We start from the raw sequence: 22,888 nt of genomic DNA, 5'->3' as shown, positions 1-22,888 counted from the left end.
AATTTCTCCAGGAGCTTTCTGAAGCCTCTTCGTATATTTAATGCTCGCTTATAATCAGGAAGAACCCCCTGCAACGAGCTTCACCTCAAGTTGCAACAGGATAAGAGGTAAACAGGTGTCACGGAAGTGCACATCAGCCAGAAAACTGCATCACACGAGCAATAAATGTGCATTTGGCTCAAGACGTGACAGAACTAAAATGCACCAAGCTATACAAACAGGATGGTCTTTCAGGTATCAGGACAACATGACAAAAGTTTCCTTTCTGGACAGACACTGTTCTAGGGAGGCCACAGGTGCCAGTGAAGTTACCCAGTGATGAACAATGTGCTCCCAATCTGACTGTGTGAGGAAGCTTTTGAGAGTCCCTGTGAAGGCGTCATTCCCTTTTAATCCCACTTCCCCACCCCTCTTTGGAAGCTTCTATAGATGTATGTACTGAGTGGACATACTGGCTATGTCCTAGCCAAAAGCATTACCCACTGCCACTGAGTCCATTCTTACCCACAGCGGCCTTACACAGGGTTTCCAGAACTGCATTGCTATGGGAGCAGACAGCTTCATTTTTCTTGGGAGGAGCGGCTGGTGAGGTTGGAACTGCTGACCTTGCGATTAGCAGCCCAATGCTTATTCCATAAGGCCACCAGACCTCACTAGCAAAAAGTATAATGACCCTAAAAGCACAATTTTGTAATGAAAAGGTAAGATTCAGCAGCTTATAACAAGTATACCATTTTCTCACATGTGAATATAGGCATATATTCAAACTCAACAGACTCTCACCCTTCAAAATCTAACATGTCTAGGAGTGATTTGGAGAGAACCATGCCTGGAAAGCTTATTGGTGTCAGCTATTGACCAGAGAAGCCTATTGACTGAAGGTAAATGGTACAACACAGTGGGCCAACCCCAAAATACATCTCCCGCAAATGGGGAAGTGTGTAAGCAATTGACAACTCAAGAATTGAACACAGAATTAAATGCAATTCTTGCTACACGGAAAAGAAAAGGGCATGTGTGTTGGGGTGAGGGCCTGCATATCTCTGATGCCTCCATCCTTGCCAGGAGGCTGACCCCAGCAGTCCTTCTTGCTTCTCTCATGAGATGCTCAGCAGAGATGCTGACTAGTTGCTAAGATTGCAACTTATCACAGCCAGCGCTGAAAGCAAATGAGGGTGCCTGTCTCCCTTGCTCGGCGAGGTCACGGGAATTCCCTGAGCCATGCCCAGGACTGGGTGGGCTCCAGATTGCTTGCCCTGGGCACAGACCACAGCTGTCAGCGGTTCACATCTACCCCCAATGATTCCTTCAATGTCATGTGAACTGACTACTGTTCCTACTTCTCTGACTGGGGTCAGCAGCGGCAAAACCACATGTTACAAGGCCGCATTTTAATGGGTCTCCAACAGCAGAATAAATATCTCCACTTTCCCCAGCATCCAACATGACATTAGCTTTTTATGCTGCCAAATACTGCTAGTTCCAGCTATGAGGGCAGCAGTGTGGCCTTGGACAAGTCACTCTTTCTATAAAATGAGGTGCCTGACGACCGACTCTATTGCTGAAGTCCCTGAGCTCGAGCACTCGATCAAAGGAGACAGACAGTTCCCAGTGTTTGGAGAGGGAGGCTTCAATTACTAGGTGGCTACTGTGTGCTAGATGCTAAGCCATCAAGACCGACACCACAGCGCCAACCTTCAAGAAACAAGACAGATTTGGGGATGAAGCAGCTGTTCAACTCACCACCACCAAGTTGGTTCTGACTAATGACCTTATAGGACAGGGTAGAACTGCCCCTGTGGATTTCTGAGACTGTAACTCCTTACAGGAGTTGAAAGACTCATCTTTTACAGAGGAGCTGATGGTTTTGAACTGCTGACCTTGCAGTTAGCAGCTCAATACAACCACTACACTAGCAGGGCTCCTGTGAAGCAGGGGCAACAGAGCATAATCAATGCAGTCAAGAGGCAGCGTAGACAAAACCAGATGACATCAAGTTGGCCTGGTCAGTCTAACATGCCACACGCACAAAAATACTTTAACGAGACTAGAGGTGGATGAGAGAGTTATAAGGCGTTCCCTAGAGAAGGGATGACACGGCAAAAAGGCAGAGATGGGTTCATCCGGGCTAAACCAGGGTGCACACCTGGCCGGCTACCAACGAAGCTAGGGACGATTTCAGAAGGAGACTCCGATCCACAGGGCTTGAAATAAGTTTGGTAGTGTGACAAAGGGAGAAGACAAAGTTACTGACTTGACAGAACCGACTAGAAAAGCCAACTGTTTCTAGAGAAAGTGAGGCTCTTGGGAAGATCCATGCACTTTGTCAAGGCAGCAAGGAGAAGCTAAGGCAGAGGCCAGCCCAGGGACTGACCCCAGGAACAAGCTTCACACCAAGCCCAAAGAACTGCAGTGAGCTGGTGCTTCCCAAAACAAGGAAGTGATCCACTCCAAAGGGGAATGCAGAGAGCAGGTACCAGAAGCCAAAAGACAGTGCAGCGAGCAAGGAGGCAAAGGGGAAGGCCCAGTCGGGCCTCCTTCGTGCACAGCAGAAATCCTGAATCCTGACATGGATCCCTAAAAACGTCTGAGGAGTAGGATTCAGGAGAACGCCTCTTGGCACTCGCTTCTATCCTCTCATTCCTTTCAATGCTCCTGTACATCACAACAATCGGAGGGAGGCGTGGGGGAGGGGGCCAAGATCAAGGTAAAGCTAACAGGAGATTCAAAATGTGTATCTGGAAAAGAAGAAACGATTTAGAGGCTTGAATTTAACTATATATATATATATATATGAGCCCTGACGGTGCTGTGGGTTAGGCATTGGGCTGTCGCCGGTTCACACCACAGCCACACAGTGGGAAAACAATGAGACTGTCTGCTCCTGCAGAGCTTTCCAATCATGGGAAACCGTACATGGGGTCATTGTGAGTCAGAATTGACTCAAGGGCAGCAGTGAGTTTTGGAACAAGCCATCAGAGTTAGAAAGTTTTGACTTTCCCAGCAACAGGTGGCAATGTAAAGATCAAACACAGGAAGGGGCATGAGGACGGAGCAGTTTCATTCTACTGTATGTAGAGACGCTCTGCGTCAGAACCAACTTGAGCACACCAAACACCAACAACGTACCCGACCTTGGACTAAAACTTCATACATTTTCTGAATTAACATTCAGTTCAACCATAATACCAAACAACAAGGTCAGTATTATGACCCTGGTATTGTAGTGAGTGGTCTGTTGAGCTGCTAACCACAGGTCAGCAGTTCTAAACTGTTTGCTGCTCTGCAGGAAAAAGATGAGGCTTTCTACTCCAGTAAGTAGTTACAGTCTCAAAACCCATATGGTAGTTCTATTCTGTCCTACAGGGTGGCTCTGAGTTGGCAATGACCCAATGGCAATGAGGTTTGTTTTGTTTGGTTACAGTTTAAGAGATGGGCAAAAAGACTTAGATTTGCCCAAAGCCAGATAGAAAACCACCCAGGCTTAGTTTTATGGAAGGAACCAAAAATCAAACCAAACAAACTCACTGCCATGGAGTCCATGCTGGGTACATGGAATCCATGCTGGGTACATGGAGTCCATGCTGGGTACATGGAGTCTATGCTGGGTACATGGAGTCCATGCTGGGTACATGGAGTCTATGCTGGGTACATGGAGTCCATGCTGGCTTACCGTAACCTAGTAAGTCAGGACAGGAAAGAACTGCCCGGGTAAGCTTCCAAAAGCCCTGCCTTTCTCCCTTGGAGCTGCTGGTGGTTTCAAACTCCCCTGACTTAAGGACAGAGTGAAATAAAAACAGCAACAGGGCAAACACTAAACAAAAACCAAGAAGGCAGACCAGAGCGACCCGAGACAGGATTCCTAAGGCTTTGCAAGTCTCTGTGGGAACAGAGTGGTCTCATCCTTCTCCGTTGGAGCAGCTGGGAGGGTTGAAACCACCCATCTTACGGTTAGTGCCACCGGGGCACCTCGAGGGGCACCTAACTGGGGATAAGGGAAGGATTCCCAGCGGCAGTAACAAGCCAAGGCAGAAATGACTAAATTTTCTGAAGGAATTAGGAAAGGGAAGAAGACCATGAGCAAAGGCCCTGAGAAAAGAAGATGATGGCCCCTTGGGGAACTGCAATTAATTCTCTAAGACTAGAATTGGCAATCAGAGCAGGGGAAATGGAAAGCCAGCAAGCTGCACACAGAGGGCGTCACAGATGAGCTGGCACAGGTCTGCTAGAGGGCATTCCAGCCACTCCCCCACAGCAAATAATGGGCAGGGCGGGGCGAGGCGAGGCAGAGAGGGGAGCACATGGAAGACAAAACTGGCAAAATGTCCTGATTGGAGCTAGTATAAATAAGGAGGTTCATTTGACAAATTGAAAATGTCCATAATAAAATGTTTGGTTTTTTTCCCAGAGTGAAGGAAGGACACACGCAAGTTCAAGGAGTAAACTAGGAGCCCTGGCAGGACAGGAGGCTCCATGCTAGGTTGTTACCTGCAAGGTCAGTGGGTCAGAACCTGCCCCCAGGGGCTCCTCGGGGGAGTTGGGCCCTGTCCTACAGGTTCACTATGAGTCAGAACCGACTATGGCAGTGAGTTAGAGACCACGAAGAGACCTTGTTGGTGCTGCTGAAGGGAGACAGGTAATACACACAGATTTAGGCTGTGCTTGTAAGTAGCTGCTTCTGTGCAGTATTCATGTGACCCCCACAACAGCCCTAAGTGGCAGAAACTACACATGCTATCTTACAGATGAGAAACCAAGACTGGTCTAGGCCCAGTGTCGTCGGATTACAGACAGGTCCCTCCAAACAACAGGGAGGAAGTTGGGAGTGACCCTAAAATAAGTGGAGTGACAAAATCAGATCTCTACTTAAGCTGTTGAATGAAAGATAGATTAGGAAAGGCCATAAGCCAGAAACTAGTGGGGAGACTGCAGCATCACCCCACACATTAATGGGGCGTGAAGAATCCTGGTGGTGCAGTGTGTGCACTTGACTGCTCGCCACAAAGACAGGTTCAAACCCACCAGTGCTCACAGGAAGAAGATGAAATTGTCTGCTCCCAGAAAGAGTGACAGTCTCAGAAACCCTAGGGAGTTCTCCTCTGTCCTATCAGGTCGTTATGAGTGGGCATCAACGCAATGGGTTTGAGGTTTGAACTCAAGTAGTAGCAGGTAAGATGGAGAGGAAGGAATGGAGAGGTGAAATCAGTCCATTTCAGTCCGAGGGTGTGAGGCACGGTAAGTGGCCATGGACACCACCTGGAACCCACACTGGGTAAAGCACCCACTCCACAAGGAGCGGGCTGTGGAGTCGGGATAAAGTGGAGGCACAGCAGGACTTTCATCCTGACTCCATGGGTCTGAGATGTGGCATAGCAGCAGTGTACAAAAGGACACGGGGACAAGAGAGAAGCCTTGTCCTCTCGCTGCTCTTCTCCCAGCTCAAACTGGCCAGGAAGAAGCCAAGATGAGAAAACAGCGAGCTCTAACAACAGGTGCGTTTCCTGGGAGCGCAACTGATGTGTTCCCTTTTCCACCCAGACCATGCAACTTGCCATGAAGAGCAAAGCCATGGGGCAATTGCCCAGCTACTAAACACTGCCGGCAGCAAAGAGAGCACGCCTTGTGCAGCTCTGGTTACAATCTACAGAAGAGGCTGGACAGATCACACAGCCCCCATCCGTTCAGGAAGTGGGATCAGAGACAGAATGGAGGAGAGGACTCCCCGGGCATTTGCAGCGTCCCCCACCCCTACCCACCCCCAGCAGGTCCAGGAAAGCTTTTAAAACAATTCCCTGCTCTTTTTATAGGAGGAGAAGGAGGAGGATGGAGTCATCACCCAGGCAACAATGAAAGAGTCACCAATAAACAGTCACCACCATTCCAGGCAACAATAAAGTGACAATTTTCCAAAACCACAACTAGTAAGTAGGACATAAAGACTTGAATTAAGACAAAGCCTCAGCATAGGAACCATTTCAAATTATAGGGACATCCCTTGATTTTCAGTCACATTTACACTCGGTGTGGTACAAGAGGGTACCTCTGGAAGGTCATTTTCCACTAACGTCCTCACAGGCTGCTACTCTTCTCGGGGACCCCCCAAGATGCTGGCTCTGTCACACAGCCAACAGCTATGTGACTGGAAGGGCTGTCACTGGACAAGCAAAGGGGAGATATTCTGGTCCCGGTTGTGCTTTCATTTCCAGAGTTACAGAAACCATCCACACTGAGCTTAGCCGAATTAGAGGGACGAGGAAAGATCATCTCGTCCCACCTTGCAGCGACCGAACCCAAAAGGGTAAAGGCATTGACAAAAGACTCACAGCAGACAACAGCCAGCCGGGACAGAAAAAAATACCGCTATCCAATGTTTTCACAACCGCCGCTAGCTACCTTATCAGCAGCTACCTGATCAGCAGGTGCTTGACACAGTTCAGTCATTTCAGGCTTTAACTCGTGAATCCTCACCACCCTCTGCCGTCAGGCTGACCTGACACACAGGATCCCACAGGACTGAGCAGAACTGTCGCACGGGGTGTTCACAAAAACACTGCCACGTCTTTCTCCTGCAGAGGGGTGGGGTCCAACAGCAGACCTTTAGGTTAGCAGCCAAGTGTTTTAACCACTGCACCACCAGGGCTGCCCTCAACTCTCACAAGCCCCCAATAAAGAAACCATTGTTACCCACATATCTGACTGATGTGGTAATGAGGCTGAGGCATCAAGAAGTTATAACTTGCCAGGAATTTATAAAGTTTGTGTGTGGGGGGTGTTGTTTGTGTGTGACAATTCAAACTCAAAAATGTGTAACTAGTCCTGGAGGGCCCCACTGACAGCAAGCACTAATCTACACACTGGATAGAATCCAAATGTCTGTTTTTAAATTGGGCTTTGTGTTCAAACATCTTCCTGAAGAAGCAATGTTAAAAATCAAAATTAGATTCCTAGATAGCCCACAGTATTTTCCCACCATGTAAAAAGACTACAGAAGCATTTGAATTCCAAATATGGGGCAGACATCTGTAGGCAACTGGACATCCCCCTACAGAAGGATCACAGGGAGGAGATGAGCCAGTTAGGGTGCAGTGTAGCAATGATGAAACATACAACTTTCCTCTAGTTCTTTAATATTTCCTCCCCTCGCCCCCACTATCCTGATCCCAATTCTAACATACAAATCTGGCTAGACCAGAGGATGTACACTGGTACAAATCAGAGCTGGAAACACTGGGAATCCAGGACAGATAAATCCCTCAGAACCAATAATGAGAGTAGTGATACCAGGAGGGGAATGGGAAGGTGGGGAGAGAGGGTGAATCAATCCTAGAAAAGTGGGTGAAGGGAGATGTCGGACAGTTTAAGACATGAAAAAATAATAATAATTTATAAATTATCAAGGGTTCACGAGGGAGGGAGGGTTAAAAAAATGAGGAGCTGATACCAAAGGCTCAAGTAGGAAGAAAAGGTTTTGAGAATGCTGATGGTGACAAATGTACAAATGTGCTTGACACAATGGATATGATAGATAGATAGATAGATAGATAGATAGATAGATAGATAGATAGATAGATAGGGGGCCAGAAGACCTTCTTGGATAACAAAATAAGAAAAATCATGCTCTTTGGATGAAGAGAAAAAAAGAGTTTTTAAGTGATTATCTTGTTCAATGTTGTTTGCTTCTATGTGCTGTTGTAAATAAACATATAGCTATGCTTTAAATTATAAACTCATTTTCAGGGGTTGTCTCCTTATTTCATATAATTGATTCTATGTGACCAGGCCCACTAAAACCAGACAGGCCCTGATTTCATTATTCATTAACTTTTACTCAGAATTTACTCATTCAGAAAATAATAACATATCCTGTTTTCAAGATTAATAAAAATATCCTATTTTTAAGAGAGATGAACACACCTTGTTTTTCAAAGTTTCATTGTGACCCCACTGGTCATGACTGCCATGTCATTGTTTAGCAAAGTGACCTGTCAACCAGTCATAAATCGTGTTCAAAGTTCCTGATAACTTAGTATACGAGTACTTTAGGAATCCTGGTTTCCTTGTTAAACGATGTGTTGGCCAATTGCAAAGTGTCTATTTAGACGTGCCCAACAATCTGATGTGGTGTCCTTCCTGAGCTGTTTCTCTTTCTGACGGGACAAACGGTCCACGCTGGGCAAAGTGTGCCCGCTTCTCGCCTCCGCTCTGCATTGCTCACATTCCCGGGTGTGGTTTCTTCCTAGCACCCGCACCTGCCTTGGTTGCCATGACTGCTAGGTGTTGCAGAGTCAACTGTCACTCACAATGACCTCATAGAGTTTCAAGGTTATCACCTTTATGAGAAATCGAGTCTTTCTTCCCTGGAATCACTGGGTGAGTTCGAACCACCAACCTTTCATTAACAGCCAAGCACTTAATATTGTTCCACCACGGCTCCTTTGTCCTCCTGTCTATACTACCATTCAATTCCCACATAAGACCCGTATCTGGCAAAACCCCCAAGGTCCCTGAGCGGGAAGTTATCTGCCGCTCTCATCAAACTCCCAATCCCTCACCCACCCCAGGTTTTATAAGGAAAGAACACTCCACTATCAACAACGAATTCATATTCATGTGTGAGTTGTTGATATCCATACTCAGGCATTCTCTAAAGGAATCATTAATTTGTAGACTTTCAGGGGAACAAAGTAACAGGAAGCCAGATACACTGGCACTTCCTGGGAGTCTCTTGATGACTGTTAAGATAACAATGCCAGTCCCAAGAGAGGACTTACTCTGTGCTCCGTAAACACCTGATGGCCTCTTGGATTGTGCACGCAGCTGCTAGCCACAATATCAGAAGTTCAAAAGCACCGATCACGCTGCAGGAGGAAGATGAGGCTTTCTGCTTCCGTGAAGCTTTACAGCCGCAGAATCCAAAAAAGGGCAGTTCTACTCTTTCCTATAGGGTTGCTATGAGCCAGAATTGACTCCGTGGCAGTAATTTTGGCTTTGGAACATGTGTGTGAGGTATATATCATTATCAATCCCATTTTAAAGAAAACAGACACCGAGGTTAGCCTAACAGCTATCTGATGGTAAAGAGAGTCGATTTAAATTAAGGTGACCTAACTCTGAACCATATGATTTCTCCATGAAAAAATATAGACACACACTAGTACTCTGCTGGGTAATAAAGCTTACCACTATGAAGCATGTCCTACATGAGTAGTTTTACAAAACATCACATGTATTATTTCACTTAATCCTTACTGCAACCCTATGATTCAAATGCTACCATATCTCCATTTTACAGCTGGAGAAAACTGATGCTCCAAAAATTATTTTTCACCTTCTCAAGGGACACAATAAGTACAGAACTGGGCCAGGAACCAAGTAGCCTGATTCCGAACTTCACATTTTAAGTCTTCGCACTTCTGACTATTCCGTCCTTTACTTCTGAACTAAGTATGATGTAAAAATTCAGTAGTCACTTTGTATTGTATCTGCATATTTCATATTGGTGTTCCTGTGGTCGCATCACTCTGCTCTTTTCAAAAGGGCTCCCAAAGTATCAGGGCGTGGTGTGGGGATGGAAGAGAAGGCTAGGAGGGTTAGAGCAAACCAGAGCAATTGATACTACATTCAAACACATTACACTAGCAAATTCATCTTAAAGGACGGGGTCTATCAAATTAGACTGAGGTCAGTGCACACTCGAAGAATGGTTCCTGATGCCTCTCTTCGGTCAGTGTGTCATGCTACAGTGGCTGTGAGTTGCTGTGATGCAGGAAGCTCACTCGCCCGCCCCTGTGCAGCAGCTGTCAGTGCGTTTCCAGGCCACGCAGACAAAGCATGACTTGGTGACGTGTTTCTAAAGCAATCGCTCGGTGGAAGGAAGCCTTCTGATGAGCAGCACAACATTTGAAGATGAGCTCCTCAGGTGGAAAGGCGTTCAGAATACAACTGGGGACGAGCGGCACCTTCAAGTACTTAGCCTCCGTGAAATGGGGGGACTAAAGCGTTCAGAACCTTCCCTGGCGGACGTAGCATGCCTCAAAATGAGGAAGGGGAAATTAAAAAAAGAACAGCTGCAAACATCCATTAATAGATGTACAACGACAGCCGATGAGGCCTCTGTGGGCACGATCGTCCCCTGAGGATTCTGGAAATTCCTGGATTTCCTCCTTGGCAGTGGGAGACACACTCTTTCTTGGCTCTCTCCCTAAGAGACACTCTACTAACAAGACACATGGCACTACTCTGATGGACCCCATGCCCTTGGGAACTGAAGGAGCCCCATGGAGACCCCTGCCACTGCTGAGATGCTTACAACACTACCGGATTCACAAGACTTCCAACCCACTGGCCTGTGATTGTCCTGAATTCGGTGTCATTGCATGTGTTCGGTGAGTCTGAAGAGGACTTTATAGATTGGTATCAGACATATGGTCTAATATTGGACTTAGGAACTTGATCTGGACTGGACTGGGATGCTTTCTCAATATTCAATTGCTCTTGTATATAAATTTGTTTCTTATACACAAAAAATAATAGATGTACAACGTATGAATACAGGGAAACTGGTAGTCATCAAAATGAAATGGGATACATAAAGATGAATACCCCAGGCATTAGAGTCTGAAATGCACTAGTATTGCCCATTCTGAAGCTTGACAAGCATGTGGTCAACTCTGCAAAGAATGACAAACTGAAGAGGAGTGGTGTTCAAACATCGGGACGTACATTTGAATACCTACCCTAAAGTACATCGTTGTCGGTAATAGGATAAGATCCACGTGCTCATAAGGAAAGCCAGTTAATATGACCATTAGTCAAATTTACGCACCAACCACTAATGACAAAAATAAAGAAATTGAAGGTTTTTAACAACATCTACAATCTGGAAGAGATAAAATATATGATGAAATTTGTTTAATTACTGATCATTGGAATGTAAAAATTGGAAAAGGTGGCTATGGTGATATAAATGATGCTGGAGAATATAGTGAAGAATTTTGCAAGACCGATACCTTATTCATTGCAAACATCTTTGTTTAGCACATAAACAGTGGCTATACACATGGATCCATCCCCCCCCCCATGAAATACACAGGAATCAATCAACTACTTCTGTGGAAAGATAAGATGGAGAGCTCAATATTACCAATTAGAAGTAAGATCAAGGGCTGACTAAACACAAACCATCAACTACTCATGTGCAAGGTAAGGTTCACGGAGAAGAAAATTAAAACAAGTCCACCAGTGCCAAAGTACAACCTTTAAGTATCACTGGCTCCCTGCAAGTCAATTCTGAATCAGGGGACCCAATAGGCCAGGGCAGAACTGCCCCGCAGGTTTCTGAAACGGGGCTGCGACTCCTCAATAGAGGAGAAGGCCTCCTCTTTCCCCATGGAGCTTCCCCCCCAGGGGTCTCAAAACGCAAGCATCGCTAGCAGCTAGCAGCTCAACACTAACCACTGCACCACCAAGGCTCCTAACTGAACACATCCTATCTGAGTTCAGACACCAATGCGAGAATAGATTTGCTACACTGATCACTAATGCCCAAAGACTAGATAAGCGGTGTGACATCATCAAGGGCATCATCCATGAAGAAGGGAAGAAAAGACCAAATCAGATGTCAGAAGAGACTCTGAAGCGTGCTCTTAGATACAGAATAGCTACAGCAAATGAAGAATGATGAAGTAAAAGAGCTGAACAGAAAGTTTCAAAGGACAGCTCGAAAAGACAAATTATAATAAAATGTGCCAAGAAAACTAAAAATGAAGAGCATACATAGCATTTCGCAAACCGAAAGAAGTGAAGGAAAAATTCAAGCCTCAAGTTGCAACATTGAAGGATTCTATGAGCACAATATTGAATGATGCAGGAAGGATCAGAGATGAAAGGAATAAACAGTCATTGTCCCAAAAACAATTGGTCGACATCCAACCATTTCAAGATGTAGTTTATGATCAAAAGCTGAATTCCAAGCAGCTCTGAAGGGATTGGTGAAAACACAGCTCCAAGGTATTGATGGAACACCGAGATGTTTCAACAAACAAATACAATGCTGGAAGCATTCAGCTGTCTATACCAAGAAGTTTGGAAGACCTGGTTAACTGATTGGAAGAGACCCACTGTGCCAAATCCAAAGACGGGAGATCCAATAGACTGTAGATGATATCAAACAAGATCACTAATATAACACTTATCAGACAATATTATGAATGTAAAATTTTTCTGAAGAAAATCCAAAGACAGCTGCAGCAGTACACCGACGGGAAGTTGCCAGAATTTCAAGGCCAATTCAGAAGAAGATGTGAAAACAAGGATTATCATTGCTGACGTCAGGTGGATCTTGGCTGGAAACAGAGACCACCAGACAGGTGTTTAGTTGTGAGTGACTGTGCAAAGGTGTTCCACTGTGTGGATTTTAATATAGTACGGGTAGCATTGGGAAGAATGGGCATTTCAGGACACTTTGCAGAACCTATTCACAGGCTATGAGGCATCTGTTCAAACAGAACAAAGGGATGCTGTGCAGTTTAAAACCTGCAAAAGTGTGTGTCAGGGCCGCATGCTTTCTCCATAGTTCCTGTGTCTGTCTGACGCACATCACCTGAGAAATGAGACTATGAAGAATCGAAAGAAGTCTCACTCTCTGTGACAAAAAGATGACATAATAGTGTTTGCTGAAAGGAAAAGAGGATTTGAAGCACTGATTGATGAAAATCAAAGACTACATACAGTCTTCAGTATAACATAAAGAAAAACAAAAATTGGCACAACCAGACCAATAGGCAAAACCATGATAAATACCTTAACTGAAATTATCATTGATTTCATTTTATTTGGATCCACAATCAATACGCATGGAAGCAGCCGTCAAAAAAGCAAATGGCACCTCTTTAAATCTTCTCTTTAAACTTCAAAAGCAAGTGGGTCACCTGAAGGCCTTCGATGTATTCAACTGCCTCATGCATGCAAAAGCTAGGCCATGAGTAAGAGAAGCCGGGGAAGAAATGACACGCTTTAATGATGGTATTGGTGAAGAAGATTAAATATACTGTGAGCGGCCAGATGAATGAACCAACCTATCTTGGAAGATGTGCAACCAGAATGCACTTGAGAAACAAAGATGGCAAGACTTCTCACCTACTTTGGAGATGGTACTTTGGAGCAGTGTCCCCTGCTGAGCAAAGTAGAGTCGGCATAAAAAGAGGCCTAACGCTGTGGCTCCAACACAGGAACAATGGTGAGGAGGGCGTAGGACTGAACAGAGCTCCATCCTGTTGGACACAGGGCTGCTACAGTCAGAACCAATTTGAAGGCAATTAATATCAACAACCATGACCTGTGCTAGTAAGAAGTAAAACCCAGAACAGTGCCTCGAGTTGATTAAGCTTTGGGGCACTAAAAGTGATTTTCTTGAAGTAGATTTTCTTTGCTTATTATTATCTGAATGGATTTGTTTTCCCTGAGCACATGTCATGTATAGAGAATGAGTCTAGGGTGGGCCTCGTGGTAAGCAAAATCCTAGGGACAGAAATTAGTCATTGATAAATTTTTCTTAAAGTAGGGTAATCCCTAAGAGACTTGGTGGGAACTGACTCTCTTCTTTCTAGACAGTTTTCACATTGCTGCCATATAACACCTGACATCAGGTACAGAAGCTCAAATGAACTGATTAAAGCAACTCCCAGACTGTTACCAAGTCCCCATCCTCTCCTACATACTGGCTGTAAACCCAGTTCACTTGAAACAGGTACACTCTGAGTGACAATCAATGTGCATTCAAAGGCCCTCAAAGAGCTTACCACCAGTCCACCAAGTGACCTCACCCTGTCCTCTCAAATGACTGTTAGAATCCAGCCATGGCCTCCATCATGGGATTGCAGTTTCCTCTCATCTACCAGCAGCATACTTAGATTTCTCAGTCATAGCTAACCATGGAAGTGCCCTTATCACACTTCATCGAAAATTCAAACACACAAACCACAAAAGGAGTTGCAAATTAAAATCTCAATAGAAAAAAGCTTTTATTTATCCTTTCATTCATGGAATGCATTTCAATTAAATGCTGTTTACAGGCTCTTGTTAGGTGCTAGGGAACTCTCAGTAAGGACCAAGATAATGGACCAGCCCTTCCATTGGGGCTTATGCTTTAGCATCTCCATAGTAAGTAAAATCTACACTTCTGGCCAAACAGCACAAGGCCCCTAAAGGAAGTGGTTCAATGGGTCAATCTAAAGCAATCCCAGCTCTGCTAGCTCCAGGCCACAAACACGTAAGAGCAGCTCAAGAATGGATTTGAGGGAGAGGAGGGTTACAATAACAAGGCTATGAAATAAGTAGATTCTGGTAGAGCAATTCATGCAAGAAACGTCTTCAGACTTTCCAGGTGAATATTCTTGGAATAGAAATGGGTTCTTTAACAGAAATGAAAACTTAAGCATGGAACCAGAAGCAGAATCGCCTTCTGTGGGCCCATTTGTCAAGCCCAGGAGAAAGTGGCATCTCTAGGACCTTGCTGCTGCAGAAGTCACCAGGAAAAGAGCTGAAGTCTTACTCATAAATGCTTCTGCCAGGCAAATGCAGAAAAATCAAAGCCAGAAATAAAAAGCACATTGGAAACCTTCAGTTAGGGACTTTCAGAGGAAGTTCAGTCTAACTACATATTATCTGAACATAATCCACTGACATCAAGTCGACATGATCTATTTTACAGCAAGCACAAAACCATATGAATGCCAATTATTTTTTTGCCCTAGTCAAGAGAGCCTGGCACCCTTCTGCAGAACAATTACCTATAGGTGCATAATACTTAAATGCTAAACTCTTTCTCCATTTCAGCACGGAAAAGTGCTGCTCACAGCAAATGGACATCATTTCATTGGATTAGATTAATTTTTAACTGTGTTATTCTAACAATTATGCCAGCTACCATGTAATTAATATTCCAACTGACTTTACAAAAATTAACAAAATCCCCTCAAGGAAACAATTAGTCATTAGGCACGAAGGAGACTTTTCTATGGCCAGCAGCACTTCAAGCAGAGAGTTCATCACATAATGGGTTGGTATCAAACCTTTCCCACGCTTCTTTCGAGTCGTAGCCAACAGCACGTAAACCTGACGTTGGCAACTTACTCCACTTCACTTAATATATGAACACACTTACTGGTTACACTCTGAGGGTAAAACGATGACTGATGGAAGCTTTACAATTAAACAGCGCTTTTCATTTGTAAGAGGCGAAAAAAACACATTAATTGTTTGCCTCTTCCATTTCCCCAGCTGGAAATTAGAACCCAAGCTTGTTTCTTGGGGCTATTTTTTGTGTTTATTAAAGTCATATACATAAGGTATCCTTGCATTCTCCTTCCAAAAAGCCCTGGGGTTTTTTTTGGTGCGTTTTTTTTTTCTCCCCTCCTCTCCCCACCTTCCCCACCTCCTCTCCCCCTTTTGGTGCATTTTTATAACCATCCTTAAATCCTTTCTAGTGGAAGGGAAGGTATGCGTCAATGATACACAGGACACCTTTTGCCTGCAGTCCTCCTTGGAGTGGTCAGTGGCAGCGCAGAGTTGAGAGGACTCTGAAGCCCATTCACAGAACAGAGTGCCGTGGAGGATTAGTGATGTTTACCCTGGCCATGAGTAATAGTTTGAGGACCCATGGCGCAAGCATTTGCCATCTCCATCCTTCAATTAATTATTTAAAAATTAGTAAAATGGCAATAGGCTCATGAATAAAGCATAGCATATGAATTATTTGTAGGAGTCAGGTTAAAGAGGAAAGAGTTTTCTGTAATTGAAGCCAAATGGACTAAGCCATCAAGTTCTGGGGGAAACACTGAGCTACATCAAAAATCCAAATTTTAGTCTAGCTGGAGAGTCCTGGACATGTCAATCCACTAGGCCTCAGTTTGCCTGGCTCTAAAATTAGAGATCAAACTCAAGGATCTCCTAAGCTGTCTCTTCAGCTCTGCTGACCAATGGTGCAAGCGGCCCCAATCCCTTCTCTGCTGGTGGTACCATGGAGCTGATGAAAGCACACTTTCGACATGCTTCATTTCACCAGGCAAACCAACCAACCAACAACTCCAAATCCACCAAGTTGATGCCAACTCACAGCGATTCTCCAGGGCAGGGTAGAACTGCCCCCTGTGGGTTTCTGAGACTCTAACTCCTGATGGAGTAGAAAGCCCGTCTTTCCCCCAGGGAAGGCTGGTGATCTCTAACTGCTGACCTTGCAGATCTCAGGCCAATGCGTAACTACTGTCCCACCACATCAGGCCAGGCCAGGGACAGGTCTAGAAGTCTTAGATCCCTTCACATTGCTCATTTTAAATCGATCACCCCAGGAAAATGTCTGTGTATTTCTAGTCTGTAGCATCTCCAGGGCGAGAAGTTCTACCTGCATAATCCTTCTTTTCCTTGATACACCCTCTCTTTCACTGGGATGCTGATGCAGAGATCAGAGGCAGGGACTTCAAGCTCAATAATCCATCATCTGGCAAACAATGAGAACCAACTTCCCTCAGATCGTACCATCACTTCAATTTAAACAGTCCCTCGTGGCTTCAAGATCAACCAAAATCTTTCCATTACTAAAAAGTCCGGCACGCTAGCCTATTGCAAGATCGACCTTACCTACATGATAAATTGCCACGGCTTTCTTGTGCAAAATTCTAAACTTTCTACAAGGATTACAACCATAAGTAAGTCAAACGGCACATCTACTGATCAGATCCCAACCAACTATGTAGTAAAATCAGATTTAAATAACCAAGAGTGTCCCTGAGAAAACAAGGAAGTCTAATTCAAATAGGACAACCTGGGAAAGCCATGTTATCTGTCTATGGCTGGGCCAGTCCAGGTAACTCCTACTGATATCTATCACTTACCTACCCTGCATTTCCTTTTTTCAGGTCCTTCCCCCCTCTTACTCCAAGGACTCACACCTTTCCAGGCTTCCCATGCCTCAGGTGAGGAGCTGGCCAGAGAGAAGCCCTTCCCCTGGATTCAATGCACCATCTCAGAGCTAGCTCTCAAGAAGGGCTAGAATTCTTTTCTAGGGCTTAATGTGGACCTTAGGCAATCATAGGTATACGGATCACGCATACCTGTAGTTACTAGCAAGGATGGCGAGCCTGCATCTCTGAACAGGACATTGTGCTTGCTAAAGCGGAGAGGGGGGAAGACGAGGAAGACCCTCCAAAGCGCAGTAGCTGCAACAATGAGCTCAAACACAGCCAAAGTGAGCACGGCAGCAGGCTGGGCCATGTTTCATTCTGTTATACACACGGTCACCGGGGTGAAAACCAGCTGAGGGACACTCACCACACTCGGAGAGCATCAGAAAGAAGCCAGGCTAGAGGTGGCAAGACAGGTTGCCACCACCCATCTGAGAACCTCCGTCCTCGAACTAAGCCTCAAACTCAAAACTCCTGTATCTAGTTCTAGTTCACTGATCCAGTGAGGTCCTTTTTCTTGCTTTTTTGCTTAATCTAGATGGAACTGTGTTTGGCACCAACAGACCAGAGTTTGGGAGAGAGGGTGCACACCCTAAATGCATGCATGAGCTTCTAGTTCTTTCTTTGGTGCTCCCTGGAAAATCACCTTCTCCTTGATCGCAAGCTCAGCTTCCAGGATTTCCACTTTACCCAAAAGAAAACTAAAATACTCCCACAGAGAAATTCAAACAAGCAATTGTGCACCCCAGGAAATCTGGCAAGACTCACCTACATTCCAAGACCTTAGAGGGAAAAGGCCTTTGAAAGGAAGAAAATGGAAAGTACAAAGCTGTTGAAAACCAAGTGTGAAAGTATCCAGAGTGGAAGTACAGAGGCTTTTTGAGAAAATCCTGCCAGGTCCACATTCTGACTTCCCATCATCAGATAAAGGGAAGACACTCACACACAAGCAACAGGACCCAAACAAAAGAAACTTGTCAGCAAGTAAATGGTTTCCAAGCTGATGAGTCTAATTGCTCCCATCACGCTTGGACTACAGGTTAGTTTTCCTTTTACAGCTGTCCCGGAGTCTAGGCCAGGCGTCCTCAAACTACCGCCCGCAGATGCAGCCCGCCAAGGACATTTATCCAGCCCGCCGGGTGTTTTTGCCCCGTTTTGTTTTTTACTTCAAAATAAGATACGTGCAGTGTGCATAGGAATTTGTTCATAGTTTTTTAAAAAACTATATTCTGGCCCTCCAACGAGTCTGAGGGACAGTGAACTGGCCCCCTGTTTTAAAAGTTTGAGGACGCCTGGTCTAGGCCATAGGCTGGTCTGCTGAATGAAACATCAAATTTGATAAAGTGTGTTAAGAAGGTCCCTCAGATGGAGTCAAAAGTAATCTAACAAGTATGATTGTAGTGGCATTTCTCTACCACCAATAGGGGAACAATAATGCACACAGTATTCAAAAGGTGATTAGCTAAGCATTAGACCACCAGTCCTTAAAGAGTCTTGGACTCCTGGGAGAATCTGATAAAAGCTACAAACACTCCCACACAAAAAATGCACAGACCACAACATTTGGCACAGAATTTCAAGGGACTCATAAAAGTTGCTCCCCATACCCAATTCCCAGATTACAAATCCTTGACTAAGAATATAATAAAAAATATTTAGCTACCTCTGTATCAGTATTAATCTCCAAAGACATCAAAAGACAACAAAAGAACTTGTCGAGAAATTTTAAAACTTCTACAATCTTGATATTCCTAGGCTGAATCAAAAATCATTTTTTTCCCTTTAGCTCTCACATTCTGCAATTTAGGATACGAGAAAACTTGAGGTTTCTTAGGTTCGCTTCTTCGATTGCTTACCTTGTTTGACCACTTATATGCCTGGAGGAGCTGACTATACAGCGGAGTTTTGTCCTGCACAGGATCCAGGCTTAAGAGGCCACTGTTATGGAGAGGATGGTTCTCAGATGGCTTGCCGACCAAATTGCTCAGCCGTTCCAGCTCGCTGAAAAGCAAGCACATAGCCCAAGTAAGCTTATGTCCACTTCAACTCCAAAGCAAAGCCAATCACCATTGTAAAAAGAAAAACAAAAAACTGAGCTGTCTACTAGAAGTCCCTTTCAAAAGAAATTATTTTTTTAAAGTTAAGTGGATTTAGGCCAATCAAGAAAACCCTTCATTGGGAGCTTATCTTAACCTAAAAGAGCTTCCTGGTGTCATTCCACAGGAGGGAAAAAGGAGAACGGGAATCAATAGGATGGCTCCGAAAATCAAGATTTAACAATTCCAATTGTTCTCTGCAGGGGAAAGAGGGCTTTATGGAATTCTGAAATGTGGAAAAGCACAGCTTCTCACTAATGGTTTTCAAACCCACGTGCAGAACATTACACTTGGCAGAATAGCAAGTACCTGAAAAATGATGATTAGTTATCATTCACATAGGGGTAGATTTGTACAGGATGCTTCACGGATGGTAAAACTTAACAAAACAAAGAAGAGATAAAATAAACAAATGGAACAGGAGGGCGCCACGGAGGGGCTGTGTCCAACACTTTAGCTAGCGGGAAAACTCCAACTAAGCTCGGAAAAGGGAGCCAACAGCAAAAACTCATTCCAGGAATACAGTCTGAGGGGCCAGTCCCAAAGCACCAACATGAGAAGTTTCCTTGGGCACTGCCTCTCATATCACATTCATTTTGGAATCAGTGGCTGCCTACTATTGTATAAAGATTTCAGAAGGCAAGGTGGGTGGGCACTGTAAACACATTAAACTTCCTAAGGTGGTAAAGTGTTGTTCTAGTATCCTGAACTTTACAAAGGGACCAAAGTCAGAGAAACTGGAAATTTGAGAGAAGCATGAGCGACCAAGCCATTTGCTCTGGCAGGGGGAGTATTAGCTGGCACTGTGCCAGGGAACAGCAAGTAGATGTGGGAGTTGGGAAGGGGGGTGTGATGTCTTGGCTTTTCCCCAAAAAGAACGGCAACTACTTCAGGGGGTTGCAGAGAGGAGGCAAAGGGAGGCGCACATCACTTGGCCACCACCCCCTCCTCTACCCTACCTCCTTCTTCCATCTGCTTACTAAAGAGACCCAAGTTAGGTCGGAGTGGGAGGGAATCCAACCACTCCATGAAGCCTAGGATGCCTAACGCACCAAACGCCTCCCCCTCCTGCTAAGTTCAGTTCTGATCATTAAAAGGAAGGGCAATAAAACTCTGAAATTCTTTCCTGCCTGGGAAGGTACCCACTTTCCCTAAGGCTGGGAAGGCAAGTTTAGGACTTCAAGGCCTACCGAATTACAGACTGCATGTTATGTGCTAGACATTTTATAAACATCCTTTCACTCATGCCTGGCAACAACACTCATAAAACAGAAGCAGAGCAGGTGAGCTTTGTAGGAAAGAAGGAAATGTACAATGCTGAACCCTAAAAGGCCCTAATTGCTATAGGAGCTGAGGGGGGCGGGGCAGCGCTGAGTGAAAGTGAGTAAGATAGCCTGAAACTACCTCTATCAAGAAAGCCCTATCCAGCAGTGATCAGGTCGTTTGTTAAAGGACAAGAGGGAAAGATAGGCCTGGACCTGTTTGGTCACTTGGGACGGGTGGAGGACAAAACTACTGGATTCCAGGTTTAAGGCCGAGGGATCTGGGACCGGATCCGGTGCGTTTCAGTGAGTAACGTGCAGCCACACTGATCGGGTCTGAGCCGGTCCTCTCCGCATTGCTTGCCCAGACGTGGCAGGCGCCGAGGAGGGCCTACAGGTGCCCAGTGTGTCGAGCAAAACGAGCAGAAGTTTGAAGGAACGGCAGACCTCCTCGAGAGCAATGGACGGCCACAGGGGGATGCGGGGCTGGAGGCAGCAGCCAAACGACGGGAGGTGAGAGAGCGGGGGCGGAGGCAAGGTGTCGCTAAGGGGCAGAGAGAGGCTGGGAGAGGAAAGACGACGGCGGACAAGGGAATGAGCCAACAGAACCTATCTCAAGACGCGCAGGGTCGGGACAGGGCTGGCTCCCCACTCCAGCCCCCTCAGCCGGTACCTACTTGAGGTCCCGGTTGACCGAATGTAAGTTGTCCTGGAAGTGCGCGATAAAGGCCTTCTCCCGGCCCTCGAGGGTCTCCTTGTTTCGCATGCCATCTTTTAGGCAGTCGAACACCCTGCTCACGCTGGAGCGCAGCGCCTGGATGGCGCTAATGGCCTGGGCAAAGGCCTCCAGATTCACGCCGACACTCAACACGTCCGCCATGATGCCGCCGCTTCCCAACGCCGGCTCTGCCGGCGAGAAGCCGCGCTCGCTGATGACGCGTTCCCAAAAGGCTTCTGGGAAATGTAGTTCGTGCGGAGTGGCGAGCCCCAGGTGGTGTGCTGGGTACCATCGGGAAGAAGGTTGTTGCCGCTGGTACTAAATGAACTAGGGGCAGGACAATGATAATCTCGACTTAGGAAAGCCAGGTTGGACTCACGGTTTCCTTAATGGTGACAACGAGATACAAAAGCTTTGCTCGTTTCTTCAAACTTGCACTCTAGGATTCATATGAACCGCCAACCCTGCGGCTCACAGCCCAACGTGTAACCAACACACCACCCAGGGTCCTTCTAGGATTCATATGAAAAAGAATTGTTCAGAGCGGTAAAGTATCCAAGGATGAATGCAAAAATGCATAGCCTGAATCTAATCTAACCATGACATCAAACAAACTCAAAACGAGAAGCATTCCACAAAATAACTGACTTCTGCATATATATACATATGCATATGTATATGTGTCTATGCATATATATTACACACCTCATCACCAGGGCTATTTACATACAGTCTCACAGAATTTTATATATATATATATATATATATATATATATATATATATATATATATAATTTTGTGTCCTGAAAGAGAGAGCCCGTGAAACGAGGAAGAGCCTCAATGAGATGAATTAACACTGACCGTAGCGATGAAATCAAGCACAGCAATGATTGTGAGCATGGCACAGAAATGATCAGTGTTTGGTTTGGTTTGTGCATTAGGTCACCAGATGGGTCTGAACCGACTCCCTGGTACCTGACAACAGCAACGGGGACAAGGGATGAGGGACAGTGGTGATTCAGTGGTACAATTCTCGTCCTCCATTTGAACGATCCAGGTTCAGTTCCAACATCCCACTATCCATGGAAGCCTGGGTGTTGCTACAAGGCTTTCAAACTAAAACAGATAAGGAAGAAAGGTCTGGTGATCTGTTTTCAAAAAACCAGCCAATGAAAACCGTATGGATCACCAAAGTCTGATCTTCTTGTGCTCAATTTGTCATAAGTATGGTCCTGCTCAAAGGCCCCCAGCAGTAGCAGTGCTGAGGTGTGCAGCTGAGCGCTCTGTGTGAGTAGGATTTTCTGATCTTATCGGGACAGCTCGTGAAATCTGGAAGAGGTCTGCAGATTGGTTAATAGTATTTAATCCATGTTAACTTCATGATTTTTTTTGTTATGTGGGCTGTGTTAGTGTAAGAAAATATCGCTAAAGAATAAATTATAAAAAAAGGAATAAATTATGCACTATATTATCTGCATGAAAAATAAAATAGTATGGATATATTGAGAGAAATAAAGACCAAAGCAAGTATAGTAAAATGTGGCATCTGGATGAAGGGCATATTGGGATTCTCTGTACTATTCTTGTAATTCAATGTCTGAAATTAGTTGTTGTGAATGTCCACCTATGGAGGACAGGTAAACAAAATGTTTGGACAATTTTTTTCTTTTAATGGCCATCAAGCTGATTCTGACTCATAGTGACCTTGAGGGACAAAATAGACTCATCCCCACACAGTCAGAAATAGACTGACACATATTTCTTCTGCCAAGAAGTTGGTAGGTTTAAACCCTTCTGTTAGCAGCCGGACGTTTATATACCGTGTCACCAGGCCTCCCTACATGCAGTCTCCCT

The 22,888-nt window shown here is 45.1% G+C and overlaps 1 protein-coding gene across 1 annotated transcript in view; it reads right to left on the bottom strand.

Annotated features, from left to right (window-relative positions):
- The window catches only part of MED27 (mediator complex subunit 27), a 254,521-nt gene extending 233,306 nt beyond the window's left edge, over nt 1-21,215 (bottom strand). The window contains exons 1-2 of the mRNA XM_075560588.1: nt 20,994-21,215; nt 18,815-18,959 (exon numbers count right to left, since the gene is read on the bottom strand). Coding sequence (XP_075416703.1) covers nt 18,815-18,959; nt 20,994-21,196 — 348 coding nt within the window. The 5' untranslated portion in view covers nt 21,197-21,215. The remainder of the gene's footprint in view (nt 1-18,814; nt 18,960-20,993) is intronic.
- Nucleotides 21,216-22,888: the final 1,673 nt, after the last annotated feature.

The sequence above is a fragment of the Tenrec ecaudatus genome, chromosome 10 (genome assembly GCF_050624435.1).
Source record: "Tenrec ecaudatus isolate mTenEca1 chromosome 10, mTenEca1.hap1, whole genome shotgun sequence".
Classification (NCBI taxonomy): domain Eukaryota; kingdom Metazoa; phylum Chordata; class Mammalia; order Afrosoricida; family Tenrecidae; genus Tenrec; species Tenrec ecaudatus.
This window is presented reverse-complemented; position numbering and strand designations above follow the sequence as displayed.